The sequence below is a fragment of the Elephas maximus genome, chromosome 11 (genome assembly GCF_024166365.1).
Source record: "Elephas maximus indicus isolate mEleMax1 chromosome 11, mEleMax1 primary haplotype, whole genome shotgun sequence".
In the NCBI taxonomy this organism is placed as follows: Eukaryota; Metazoa; Chordata; class Mammalia; order Proboscidea; family Elephantidae; genus Elephas; species Elephas maximus.
This window is the reverse complement of record NC_064829.1, coordinates 63,898,339-63,912,435: the sequence shown is the minus strand read 5'-3', so window position 1 is coordinate 63,912,435 and position 14,097 is coordinate 63,898,339. Positions and strand designations below refer to the sequence as shown.

The 14,097-nt window shown below is 38.9% G+C and overlaps 1 protein-coding gene across 16 annotated transcripts in view; it reads left to right on the top strand.

Moving 5' to 3' along the window:
• The window catches only part of TCF4 (transcription factor 4), a 389,634-nt gene extending 377,581 nt beyond the window's left edge, over nt 1-12,053 (top strand). For 12 of the 16 annotated variants that reach the window (XM_049900867.1, XM_049900860.1, XM_049900863.1 and 9 more), the window contains 5 exons: nt 3,573-3,708; nt 5,348-5,510; nt 9,024-9,253; nt 9,965-10,105; nt 10,290-12,053. In XM_049900867.1, the coding sequence (XP_049756824.1) occupies nt 3,573-3,708; nt 5,348-5,510; nt 9,024-9,253; nt 9,965-10,101 (666 nt within the window). In that variant the 3' untranslated portion in view covers nt 10,102-10,105; nt 10,290-12,053. The remainder of the gene's footprint in view (nt 1-3,572; nt 3,709-5,347; nt 5,511-9,023; nt 9,254-9,964; nt 10,106-10,289) is intronic. The other 4 variants (XM_049900875.1, XM_049900865.1, XM_049900864.1 and 1 more) reach the window with 1 other exon arrangement.
• The last annotated feature ends 2,044 nt before the right edge of the window (nt 12,054-14,097 follow it).

Sequence of the window (14,097 nt, the reverse complement as noted above, 5' to 3'; positions counted from 1 at the left end):
TCTGAGTTACTCTTCACCCTCTCCCCAGCACCTTGCAAAGTAACAGGCAGGGAGCAGATGAGTGAATATTGTCCAGTTAATAAATGTACCCTCCGACCAGTCACTTAAAAATTATTGAATACATTTGAAGCTTCAGTTTTATCTTTAGTAAAATAGATCTCAACCTACCTTGTATGTGACTAAGGAAAGACTACTCTTAACGATTGCAAAAAAAAATGCCATCAGTATTGGTAAAATGCACTGTTTTCATAAACTGGCTTTTAACTGTAGACTGTTGTTTGTCTGCAAAGGTTAAAAAAATAGGGCTTTAAGTATGGATCTTCTAAAAGTAGGCAAATCTTTAGAATCAATTTGTAGTTTGAAGGAATCTACCTTTTTCTAGTTATATTGTTACATATTTATTATATGGAAAGTAAAAAAAAAAAAAAAAACCCTGACCAATGACTAGATTGGTTCCTCTATTTCTGACTTATTCCAGTGATGGATTTGTGCTAGCCATCCACTTTCTTTCTTTGTCTCTTATGTGACCAGAAATAATGTTTCTGAAAGAGAATCAACTAGGGTTAGGGCATGCCATCTGTGACCAAGAAAACATGCAGAGCAAAGCTCATTCTTCAAACTGGAATACTGTTCCTCAACCACAGACAGTGGTATTGATCCTGGAGAATCAAGTTCATTACCACATAGATCTGGACCCATCTTCGATCATTCACGTGACCTGGGATACATGTAGTTATAAGCAAGGCCTTACAGCATCAAGGATAACTTTGTCTCCAACTTCTTTTATGAAAAATGCTTGATATTATTTGGGATGATATAGAAAATGACAAAGTGAAGTAACATATATGCATAAAATCCAAACAAAAATATTGTTGAAAAACTATATTCTGAAATGTATTTATAATGTCACTTCAAATTTTCTGTCATTGTACAGGAGAAAGATTTAAAATCAAATAGATATGAATATAATAGAGACAGAGAGTACAAAGGTGATCATAAGATACTCAAGCTATTACTTTTGTTCTTGTAGCATGCTAGCATTTTCAATTAAAATACATAAGATCTACCATTATTGAGTACCTATTATGTTTACATATGTTGTTGGTACTCCTTACAGTAAACCTGGGACTTATTTTTACATAACCATTTTGCATTTGAGTCGCTTACCCATGGTTACACACTTATCCAAAAAAAACAGTTAAAATCTAGATATTGCCAACTCTCTTTCTAATGTTACACTGTCTTTCATAATAGTTGAGGGGAAAAAAGGGTCATCAATTGTGGGTTCTCTTTTTCCCTTTTGAACCCCAATCTAAATATGATCTGGAAATTGAAAAAAAGAAAAGAAACTTCAGTATCAATAACTGAATATATCTCAAGAGAAAACCCAAATGTTAACTTTAAATTATTGTCACAGATACCTATAAAGAAGAGTGGAGAGTTTTCACAGGATGATTCTGAAAGACAAGGAGTCCACATCTTTATGCTCAAATCTGTGGTTACATTCAATGATTCCAACTTAGAATAATCCTTTGTGGAGATGTAAGTCCATTGAGAATAGCAATAAATATGAATCAGCACTAAGGTAATGATTTAGGTTAACATTGATTGACAGACTTAAAGAGCTACCATTTGATCAAGGCCTGTAAAATTCATGCTTACAAGTTGACATCTTAGATTGAAAAGATAATCATTGATTGAATCAGTCTTCTACAAGCACAAATATAAAAATGGCACATTAAAACCTGAATGGAATATAACTGTCACTCTTTTGTTCAGAAGGAAAATAATAGAAAGAGTGAGTAAAAAATGGCGGAAGGCACTCAGTGGGCCCCGGTCTGCCTGTAAGAAAACAAGCGTAAGTTACAGGTGAGAGGCAGGAGTGCCTTGACCACTGTGTTAAATATGTGAAAAGGGTTTACACTTATTCCATGGAACTCCAGAAGATGACACTCAGATTAATGGATGGGATCTATAGACAGCGGATTTCTGGTGAAATGGGCTACTTTGGGAGATAATCAGGGTCTTTATACATATGAAGTACCCACATAGAGGCTAGATAACCATCTCTCCAGAAGTTTTGTGAACAGGACACATGAACCAGGCGCAGATTCCACCAGACTCCTACATTGTCTTGGGCTAACATGTACGTTTATACTTGCTGATGCTTACAAGCCTTTAAATCCTTGACTATTCTTGCTATATTTTACATCTGAACAATTTGTATGATTTATATGCTTTCCCTGAATTACTTTTTTTTTTTTTTTAAGTATATAAAAGTGACACTTTATGCTTGACTGCCTTTCAATAACATGTGCCTCAGTTCTGTGAATTTGATTGTTGTTGGTTTAGATTTTGTTGTTGCATTCTTTGGAAATACTTTTAAAATATCTTACTAGTAAAAGAGTGAACAGTTTTGCTTTGTGATTTTATATTTTGGGTTGGAAAGATCAAGCTTTTTGATTTATAGCAGTATAAATTCGTGAGTAAAGAGTGTTAGACTCACTGTCCTATTAAGCCAATAGGCTAAGAAAACTACACCCTAGCGCCTGGAAATGTGAGCTACTCATGTTCCTCATGGTTTACAAATGCTTAATGGTCTTGGTTTAAGGCCCATGCTATAGAGTCAGCAATTGTTGTCTCAGTGCCACCAGTTCAATGCCTCCAGACCCCAGAGTGCGTAGTAGTAGTTAATAAAAAGCTCAGCAGCGTTTTTTCCACACGAAATCCTCATGGCATTCTCTTATCATTTTATTCTTGGAAGCATAAGGAGTGTTTACAATATGGTGTCTTTTTAGGATCAGAGTAGTGGTGGGGGGGGGGGGGATGGAAAAATGTCCAAACATCCCTGCATGGCAATGATGGCATTACTGGTGTGTTTAATAAAACCTTTATTGGTACATTTTCCGGTGTGGTGGCATTGGCAGAAACAGTCCCCCTTTGGATTTGGAACTCAGCAGCTGATGAAATACAGTAAACATTAATTTGGAATGGGCTGCCAGTTTTGGAAAGCCAGGTGACATTTTATTATATTTGTACCGAGCAGGGGCTGTGTCCCATACCGCTGTAGCTTCCGCTGTCAGAGGCTTAGCTGGCATTATGGAAAAAAAAAATGGCAGGCCTGAGAATCTTATCCCCTGAAATGAAAGTCGAATGCCAAATTGAAATTCCTGTAGGATTTCCGATAGCAATGGGGGAATTGAGAAGCCCACAATTAAGCATATGGGCATTAAGATAATTGTCAGATCTGTTGGCGGACATGATAGAAGACAGATGGGTATGAATCAGTGCGCTCCACTGCAGCACCCTGGGAGACAATTTGACGTTTTACCTGCCTGAGCTACTCTGCCATATTTGTCACTGAACGTACAGCACAGCATCTTACTGAGTGTTAAGTGTTTTGCATGTTACTATAGGTGCATGTGTGGTCCTTCAGCGCCCTCTAGTGAAATGCAGTTGGGAGTATTGTTTTTTAAAGGCCAGTCTTCCTTCACCAGGTCTTGGCCACCCCAGGAAACAGCTGGTGGCCCTTCTGGTTCCTGCTAACTCTATGGCTCTTCTCACTCTTTCAGGTGGGGGCCCATCGTGAGGATGGCGTGGCCCTGAGAGGCAGCCATTCTCTTGTGCCAAACCAGGTTCCGGTTCCACAACTTCCTGTCCAGTCTGCAACTTCCCCTGACTTGAACCCACCCCAGGATCCTTACAGAGGTAGGTCAGTCTCCGAGGAGTGCTTCTGACTTCGTTTGTCTACAGCAGATCCAATGTTGATACCCAGTTTACTTGGCATTCCTCCCTCAGGAAGCACTGGCAGAAAACCAAGAATAAAATTGGGTACAAAAATGATAAGTAAATAGAAAAGTAGTTAGAACTCAGCCTGCTAATTGTGTTTCTTCAGTAACTGTTTTCCTCAAACGTCTTCCAAAGTCCTGGTCCTGTTTCAGCAGGGAGTGAGGCAACAGACTGATGAGAGGAAATTTTATTTTAGCTATTTCCACATTTTACTCATTCAGGTCTTCTAATGTGGTTAGTTGTGGCCTGAAAATGACATTTCCAAATGAATAGGAAGGAAGAAGTTTTGTTTTGTTTTTTTTTATTTAAAGGATTGAAGGAAATATAGGTACATTTAAAAAATGGAATTTGGTTGGGTGGATGTTAGCTCTTGAGTCATCTAGCCCAGCAATGATTGCCTCACACCACTGGTTCCCAGCGGCTTTTCATGGCCGTAAGAAGTTGCGCTGTGGGAGCAAGACCTGGGTTCCAGGCTCAGTCAGTATACTTGCTGGCCAGGTGACTAGGAGAAACAAATAGCATCTTCTCATTTCCTCACCTTTAATCTAAAAGTAATAAACTCTATCACACAGGAATGCATGGAAGTTTTTTTTTTTTATAACTGTTCCACATTGTAAGAATCTGAATGTTATTTCTATATATGGGTGTGCCTGCCCATTTTTATCTGAATATTACTAATTTGGTTGGCCCTTTCTTTTATAGAAGGTTGGGTTTTGCTCTCAGCCCTAGACTTTAACATGTGTGTGCATCACCTGAGGATTTTGTGAAAATGCACACCCTCATTCAGTATGTCTGGGGTGCGGCCTGAGATTTTGCATTTCTAACAGGCTCACAGGTGAAAAGAATGCTCCTGGCCCATGGGGCAAATTTTGAGTGACAAGGGTCTAGACCACACAGATCGCAAATAGAGGGACACACTTAAACACGCTTCTACCTTAGATAGCAGGACTACATTAGGGTCAAGTTTTAAAATGCACTGTGATCTTAGAAAGTTAAGCAGTGATAAAGCTAGAAATGTCTTCAGTGAGCAGCTATCTGCCTTCCATATGTACCACTTTTAAATGCTGATTACTCCTGCAGAATAAGAGAAGCCTAATTTCAGAATATCATTAGGGTACCTATTGAAGCCTTGACTGCACATATTTAGCATACTCCCTGGGAATTATATTTTAAGGATATTTTTCTATTAAATCATTGCATATGGAAGAAACTCAATATAATAGCTGATATTTACTTGGGTTCTTAATCAGAACATTGAGGTGTGTGATTTTCATGATTATGATTTTCATTGCAATTAAGTTGATGTTTTGTAGACAGTGAAATTACCATCTACTCCAAAAGATTGCAAAATAGAATTTAACCTCAGAGCCAATGCAGGGAAAACTTGTTTCCGCAGGTGCATTTTTGAAACTTCACCAGAGAGCAGGAAAAAAAGTGACAGAGCATCGCAGTGCCGCAGTCTGAATTGGAGAGCTGGCAGCCTTGCGGTCTGGGGTGCACGTGATTGTGCCTCAAGTCTGGGCCTGAGAGACACCTGTTTTTGCTTCTTTCTCTGTAGGCATGCCACCAGGTCTCCAGGGGCAGAGTGTCTCCTCCGGCAGCTCTGAGATCAAATCCGATGATGAGGGTGACGAGAACCTGCAAGACACGAAATCTTCTGAGGACAAGAAATTAGATGACGACAAGAAGGATATCAAATCAATTACTAGGTCAAGATCTAGGTAACAGTATATAATACTGTCGCTTCATTTAATTCCTTTATTGGACTTTGATGAAGTGAACAGAACAGGAAGAAACTATTCAGTTTTTTCCTGGCAGGTAAATCTGCAGCTGAAAAGAAAACGAAAGGCCAATTCTAGAAGTACTAAAAGTATCCTTGAAGATACCTGTACTCTAGGGAAGCCTAAAATGCCTCTACATTTCTAAATTTGGTCCCAATGCTAATTCTGCACAGTAGAAACAATTTGTAATTGATTCAAGTACAAACGGTTTGCTTTTAAAACTATACTTATTCTACAAATTGGATCCGAAATGTTCTTGCTAAATTATTTCTAAAAAGAGATCATAGCTGTGTTAAAGACTAAATTGATGTGTATGAACCCTGTAACTTTTTCTTGTGGCTAACTGAGAGAAAATGGTGATTTCCCAGACTTTTCCCTGAACATTGATACCTTTAAGAGTAATAACCTCAATTGCTGTCCCCCCACCCGCCGCCCCACCCCATACTCCTTTCTACAGAAAATACTACTGCAGGAAAATAGTTCCTGGCTGATTTTCTTAAATGTCTGATATCTTTAAATTATAATCTTTTTCCTTGAACGTTAACTGTAATCTGGTAATAAGATGCTTTCTGAATACTGCGACACCCATGTTCTTTGCCCCAATTCTCTTTAGTCGGTCTTATTTGCAAATTAAACCGATAGTGCTAAGACTACACCTCCTCTTTTAAAAGGCTGCCACTCTCAAAGTTATAGCTAGTGTCTTATGAACTAAGAACAGACTTTTTACTTTGTATTTTCGTGTTGCCCTTATGATTATTGAGATAAATTTCATTACATGTCCCACCCCAACATTCCAAAAACATTAACAACTTCTAGCTTACCCCTTTCAATCCATGCCTGCAAAGTTTCTTGCACTCTTGGTAAGAAATCCTGACGGGAGGCTTTCACATCGTTCATAGTGTCTATGTGAGTCCAGCTCTTGGTACTTTAATTATTACCATTTACTTCTTATGTGTATTAATGGATTCCTTGAAGTTTCTGAACAACATTTTAATTTGCCATTGAAAACCTTCTTTTAAAAGATCACCCTGTGACATTTACCTATGCCTCCAAATCTGTGTTGTAGGAAAATGCTTTTAAAATAGGCAGTTTTATTTGCATAACGAGTTTCTTTATAAGTGAATAGCCAATTCTAATTTGTTATTAGCCTGGAAACCTTTGGAAAACAAGTTCCCATTTGTGTTAGGCATGGTATGTTTGATGTATAAAAATATCACCCAAATTATTAGCTTCAGGATGGGCCCAGGAGAGACTTGGCTCTGTTTCCATTTTGCTTGTTACATCCTTTTGGTGTTGTGAAGGTAGGAGGAGAATTAATTGTAACCTAATTGCCGTGACACCAGCAGAGGTTATGGGTGGGAAGGGATCAGCAGAGAAAGTGAAGAGGATCAGATGGCAGTGAAAGAGGGCCTTTTTTTTCCCCCAAGGGGTTCAATTCAGTTGCATGTTTCTCACCTATGTAGACAGGTCTATCTTGAAAGAAGTTTAACCTGTGGTGAGAGGACCCAGGTCTTAAAGCATTCTTATAGAGCCCTCCAGTCATACTTTACTCCTCAACCATTCTTGGCTTACATGCCTCATCTTTAGGTGCAACATGAACTTGCAACCCAAGAATACCGCTTCCATTTTTGATTGATTGGGGCTTCTCAAGCAGTGGTCCTTGTTGCCATTTGGAAGTTACCCAGAGATAGTCTCCAAAATGAAAGATTTAAAACCATACGTTTTAAGCCAGCATTCATTACATGTGCATGGAATGGGCTGGATGACTTCCCAAGTGGCCTCCCACGCTGAACTATTGTGATTAGTGATCTTTATTCTTCGAACATTTCAGTTGCATGGAATCTTAAAGTAGAGGGTAACCTTCACAATCCTTTATATCTTGTCCTTTCCTATGCTTGAATCTCAGATTAACACCCTTACAAGTGGCCACCTCCATATTGTCTCTTATAATGGGAAGTATGTTACTTTTCAATGAACTTTACTTCATTTTTGGTATCTCTAGTACCTTAAAGGAAACCCTGGTAGTATAGTGGTTAAGAGCTACGGCTGCTAACCAAAAGGTCAGTAATTCAGATCCAACACGCACTCCTTGGAAATTCTGTGGAGCAGGCCTTTTCTGTCCCATAGGGCCGCTCTGAGTCAGAATTGACTTGACAGCAACAGGTTTGGTTTGGAATACCCTAAAAGATCTGGCTCATATTAGGTCAGAGCATTCAACTTGGTGTCCTGCATTCTGTTCTGCCTTTCTGAGACAAGACTAGTTGTCTCCTGTGCCTCTTTTTTTTTGCAAAATAGCCCTTGAAATGTTTGAAACAGTGATGCCATGGTAGTTTCTTATATGATACACTTTCTGGATGGCTGTTCGCCCTACTTACCCTCCATTGAAAAGTTGCAAATCTGTCAATGTGACACGCAGAAATGGGCAGGAGTGATCGTACCTTTGCAGACTATACCAGTTTCAACCATAATATTTCAGTTTGCACAGTCTGAGATGAGCGTTTTTGCTTTGACTCACAATGAGGGTGTGGTCATTTATAACCAGTAGGTGTTTGGTTTTTGTATTGTTTCACTTTGCATCCAACAATTCAGGTTTCCTCAGCTTTTGAGATCATAAGCATTCATGACATTAAAGGCCATGGAGATCATGTTTTTCTAACCTTTTATTCAATACATGGAAAAAATAAGACTCATAGTTTAAATGAGTTGACTAGACCTTTAAAGCAAATTAATGGTGAAACCCGTGCAAAAGCCTGACCATCTCCACTCCCGTAGATTTTGTATCGTGAGGATAGGACCCTCTTCTTCCTCCTGTTAAGCTACATACTTTACCCCTCAAGCATGCTTGGCTTACATGCCTCATCTTTAGGTGCAGCATGTGAACTTGCAACCCAAGAGTACCGCTTCCATTTTTGATTGATTGGGGCTTCTTAATCAGTGGCCCTTGTTGCCATTTGGAAGTTACCCAGAGATGTTACTTGAACTTATCCAAGATTTTTTTCAATTATTTGTTTTCCTCAGGTTTCATATGTCGCAGTATTAAAAAAAAAAAAAAAAATTATGCGCTGAAATCTTTCTAAAGTGTGGTTATGCACGTAGGTTAAGCCTGACTTGACAGTGGCCTCTTTGCAGAGCGTAACCCTATCAGTAAATGCTGCGTCCCCTTCTTGCCTCCCTACATCAGGACAGGCACACTCTGAGTTCTGACTTGTTCAACTAGCTTGGCCTCTTCTGTTTGGTTTGGGTTTAATGTCTGGGGGAAACAAAATGTTTTGTGCATGGACTGTCCCAGCAATCTAAAAAGGAAGCCCCAGCTCAAGTGGATGTAAATTCTGCCAAGAACATGACTTGAGGTGGAAAAATTCCAGGAAAAACCTGCGAAAAAAACAAAATAATTTTAGATGTCTTGTTTTTCCCCACACCATTAGAAAATTTCGCCTCCCTTTTGTCTCGCAGCAATAATGATGATGAAGACCTCACGCCAGAGCAGAAGGCGGAGCGTGAGAAGGAGCGGAGGATGGCCAACAACGCCCGCGAGCGCCTGCGGGTCCGTGACATCAACGAGGCTTTCAAGGAACTTGGCCGCATGGTGCAACTCCACCTGAAGAGTGACAAGCCCCAGACCAAGCTCCTGATCCTCCACCAGGCCGTGGCCGTCATCCTCAGCCTGGAGCAGCAAGTCCGAGGTCAGTGTGGGCCGCCAGCCTCCTGGGAAAGGGCCCAGAGAGTGGGCAGTGGGCAAGAAGCGTGCAGATCTGTCAACCCTGGGCAGGAGCAGAGAGTGGATGCTTAAACATCACTCAGAATAATTGTTGCAATTGCAGACCATGTCTAAATTTACAGGGCACCTTTCTTGTCTCCTGTAATTGACTTTTAGCATTCTCTAATAATTGTTGTTGTTTTGTGCCGTCGAGTCAATTTTCAACTCATAGTGACCCCATGTGACAGAGTAGAACCCCATAGAGTTTCTAGGCTATAATCTTTACAGAAGTAGATCGCCAGGTCTTTCTCCCAAGGAGAGTGGAGTGGGTTCGAGCCACCAGCCTTTCAGTTAGTAGCTGAGCACTTAACCATTGCACTGCCAGTGTTCCTTCCTCTAATAATTAAGACTGCATTATGACATATCCATAGGTACTGTCGGTAATCAGAGCTCAGTAGATTTTCTTTGCCAACTCTTTCACACTGTAAAATGGCTATGCAAATTAGCCACACAGCGCAGTTTTATTAGTTACTAACAGACTGACTCACTCTACTGAATATAGGCTAATGGTTCCCTTCATTCTGTAATGTACAAATGAAGGAAACGGGGTCCGACACATACGCAAGAGTACATCACTGCCCGGCTCCCAGCAGCAGTGGTGTTAACTGAATGCCCTGTCTTCTTTCTTTCTCCACAGAAAGGAATCTGAATCCTAAAGCCGCTTGTCTGAAAAGAAGGGAGGAAGAGAAGGTGTCCTCGGAGCCACCCCCGCTGTCTTTGGCAGGCCCTCACCCTGGGATGGGAGATGCATCGAATCACATGGGACAGATGTAAAAGGGCAAGTTTGTTTTCAGTCATTTCCCAAGTAACCATGGGTAACTCTCACCGAGGCCTCAGCTGTGAAAGTCAGATCGTACCAAATTAGCTGATTTCTTTTCTTTTGCTTGGAAAAAGAGTCTTAAGAAACCACTTCTTCTATTATAAATGTATTAATTAGTTTTCCTCTCTCTTTCCCTTCTCAGGTCCAAGTTGCCACATTGCTTCATTAAAACAAGAGACCACTTCCTTAACAGCTGTACTATCTTAAACCCACATAAACACTTCTCCTTGATCTCCTTTTTTGTAATATAAGACAAGTCTGAGTAGTTATGAATCACAGACGCAAGAGGTTTCAGCATTCCCAGTTATCAGAAAACAGACAAACAGAAAGAAAGAACGGAAAAAGTGCAACTTGAGGGACGACTCTCTTTAACATATCATTCAGAATGTGCAAAGCAGCATGTGCAGGCTGAGACCCAGCCCAGAGACTGAATGGCAATCTCTCCACACTGTGGAACAATGCATTTGTGCCTAAACTTCTTTTGGAAAAAAAAAAAATATAATTAATTTGTAAGTCTGAAAAAAAATATTTAATTTAAAAAATTGTAAACTTGCAATAATGAAAAAGTGTACTTCTGAAGAAAACTACATGAACGTTTTTGTTGGTATTCAAGTCAGCTAGTGTTTATATAATTACTGGATATCACATGGGGAAGCTCGGCTGCCCTCGTAACAAAACCAGCAAACGTCCTGATGACAACGAAGTGATGACATTAGCCATTCCTTAGGGTAGGAAGAACAGATGGATCTTATAGACCTATGACAAATATATATATAAATATATATATAAATATATATTAAAAATTTAGTGACTATGGTAAGCTTTTGTTCATTTGTTTCAGACTTTTTTCTCCTGTAAAAAAATAGTACTGATTAACTTTTTTAAAAGAAAGATTTTACTGTAAATACGGAATTTTTTGTTTTTGTTTTTTTTTTGTTTGGTTTGGTTTTGGTCTGATTTCTGTCCCTTTTCCTGGTTTGTTATCATAACCTGTAGTGCCAACTCTGCTTCCAGAGGGGTAGTGCAGGAAGAAATGCTGACCCTGATGTTGCTTCTCATGCGTAAATAAAGTAGAAAGTTGTTTCTCCAGTCTTTTGGGAACACAGGACTTAAAAAGTCACATCATGTGTAGATATTACAAGCAGCATTACCAAGACATGGCAAAAAAAAAAAAAAAAAAAGTTTGATTGTAATGTTGCGTTTGTGACCCTCTTCTGGGATTTTCAGAGGTACAAGGTTAGAATGCTACAATGTTACCACTGTGCCTTCCAATGTTTATATCATCGGAAACATAACATAATCAAAGTGGCTGTGATTTAACAAGATGATTAAAGTGTTACCTACATGTGTAGCCGAAGTAGTGTGCAGTGAGGTGTTTCTGAATACATGGTCAGATTTTTGGAAAAAAGAAAAAACAAAAAAAAGCAAGTTCAAAAACCATCAAATGAGAAAATTGCAAGTAGTGTGACAGAGCTGATTGATTTTGTTGCTTTCTCGATATTTGTTTTCCTTCAAAATGGGTTGACTAAAATGTAGACGACTTAACTGCCTCCTCCTTCGTTTGAACAATGCCAATATTCAATCATCATGCAGCACTATAACAAGCCTTAGCAGTCCTAAAGCGTTAAGTTGCACTTTTGTGAGGAGGGCTAGTGCAGTATTTCTCTGGCCAGTATGAATGAAGTTTCTACTTAACGTATTTGATAGAAACATAGATCAAGCTATGGCACAGCAACTCATCAGATAGCTAGCTTTGACGTCTGGGCACAACTGAACCAACTTCCATCTTGAATCTTTCTAATGATTGACTTTGGTGTATAGTACAGTAAACAAATAGTGCTCCTAGTTAAGTATTTGTCAGCATCCTTTTGTCTCTAACTCGTTTCTATTTTTACAGCCACACAATCTTGGCATGTATTAAGGAAAAAAAAAATCCCTGTTCAAGTAGTTTTTCCACCTATCAGCACTGAGTAAAATGCCATAAATCCATCGAAATGGTCTAAATGTTCCATCTGTTCTCCTGTTTTGCCAGTTATATAGTAATGAAATACATTTGTAAATTTTATGCAACAAATGGCAAACAAACGTATCATTATTTTGAAATTGTGTATGTAAAAGTTATATTTTTACATGTAGACTCTTGTTATTATGTGTTTTAATACATTGTATCAGCTTTTGTTTTTTTAAACTGTGTGGTTAAAAAAAGAAAGTCTCATTTAAATAGTGAGCTACAAGAACCTGAATTTTATGTTCATTGCTGAAAATGTAAGAACAAATAAGATAGTTACCACGTGGTCATCTTTTACAAACCCATAAACATTTTGATTAGTTGTGCGTGTGTTGAAAACTGTAAATACGTTCAGTAGCGATAAAACTAAAATACTTTGATTTGTTGATAAGTTCCTAAAATGTGGAGGTGGATTGAAAACATTAGGAGAAGAGCAGAAATCACACTTCATGAAAAGTTGTTCGGGGGCTATTGCTGTGAAATGTATGAACAAAGGGGCTCAGAGAAGGGCCTGGAAGACAGCGCTGTTTACTCTCTGCTCCTCCCTCAGTAATGAAAACCGTTGTGTAGTTGTTTCCTCAGTCTGTTAAAGATTTCCTTTTAGTGGTACATTCTGCACTCATTTTGTATAGTTGACCAAGGCGGGTATCCCTAGAAACAATATTATATAGGAAGCAGGTATACTCTGATCAATTCAGGATAAGTGTACAGAAGAAAGTGCGGTGTTTACTCTTTAGGGAACTGAAAACACTCCTTGCATTGATGTACATTTTAAGAAAAGGCACTTTTGATACCTGTTATCATGAAGGTGCTTTATAGAGCTGAATTAAAGTTTTTCAAATCTGTAAACAAAGCAAAAAATTAAATTGTCATTTGATTATTTTTTGAATTGGTGCTTTATATTTTGTTCTCATTCAAACAGAGTAAAAGCTGCAATTTATTGCTCACCAGCTTTGATGTATTCATTACTCAGTAATGTAATACCTCTATTGTTGAATTCCCTTTGGAAATAAGTGGAAAAGTATTTCAACGGCCACCAAAAGCTGCTCACAACTTTTTTGCTTGGTGGAGAAACATGATCTGCACCTCTCCGTATTAATTGGGTGGTATCCCCATTAAAAACAGATGAAAGGGAATATGGCCTTTTTAATGTGTTTTTTCTTGTCGTTGTTTTGTAATTATCAAACCCAGGTAAGATCTTGGTATCCTGCGCTGGCTGTTCGAATGCAATTTAGCAAAATATAGGATAAAAGTACTATACAAAAATGTCATATGGGTCCAGACCACACTATATATGATGATATAGAAGCTGGGGGTCTGTTTAAGATACTTGGACTTGAAAAGCAACTTGGAACAGTTGATCCACCTCCACATTCAAGTAATTTATGAATATGCAGAATAGGGATCTGTTCATCTAGGACTTTTTTTTACCATTTGTCTTCTGTGTAGCTGCAAGGAACACTAATGTTTTTACAACTGTCAGTCCACCCAGTGATGCAACTTGGTCTGATTCAGTCTTCCGATTCTTGTTTTTCACTTTTTCCTATCTCTTGATTTTTATTTTTATTTGTGATCTTTATTTTGATGAGGGGTTTGCGGGGGGGAGTGGGGAGGAAATCGAAAGAAGACTTGGCTTAAGAGGATTTCCGTCTTTGCATCCAACAGGCAGAATATGATCTGTGTCCAAAAGTGAACTTGAGTCAGGAATGAAACCATTTCAGCATAAACAAGCACAAAAATTTAGTCTGCTGGCTGACTGGAAGCAAACAAACAAAAAAGTCAAGATGGAATATGATGAATTCCAACACAATGGGGCACCAAGGCCTTTAGGCCTCTTTTTATTTTGCTTTGGTTTTGTTTGTTTTTCTTTAGAGACATGCTCTTTCTCATGGGACTTGAAGTGGACTCATCTTCGTGCAGTGCTGGTTTTGCCATGCTCATT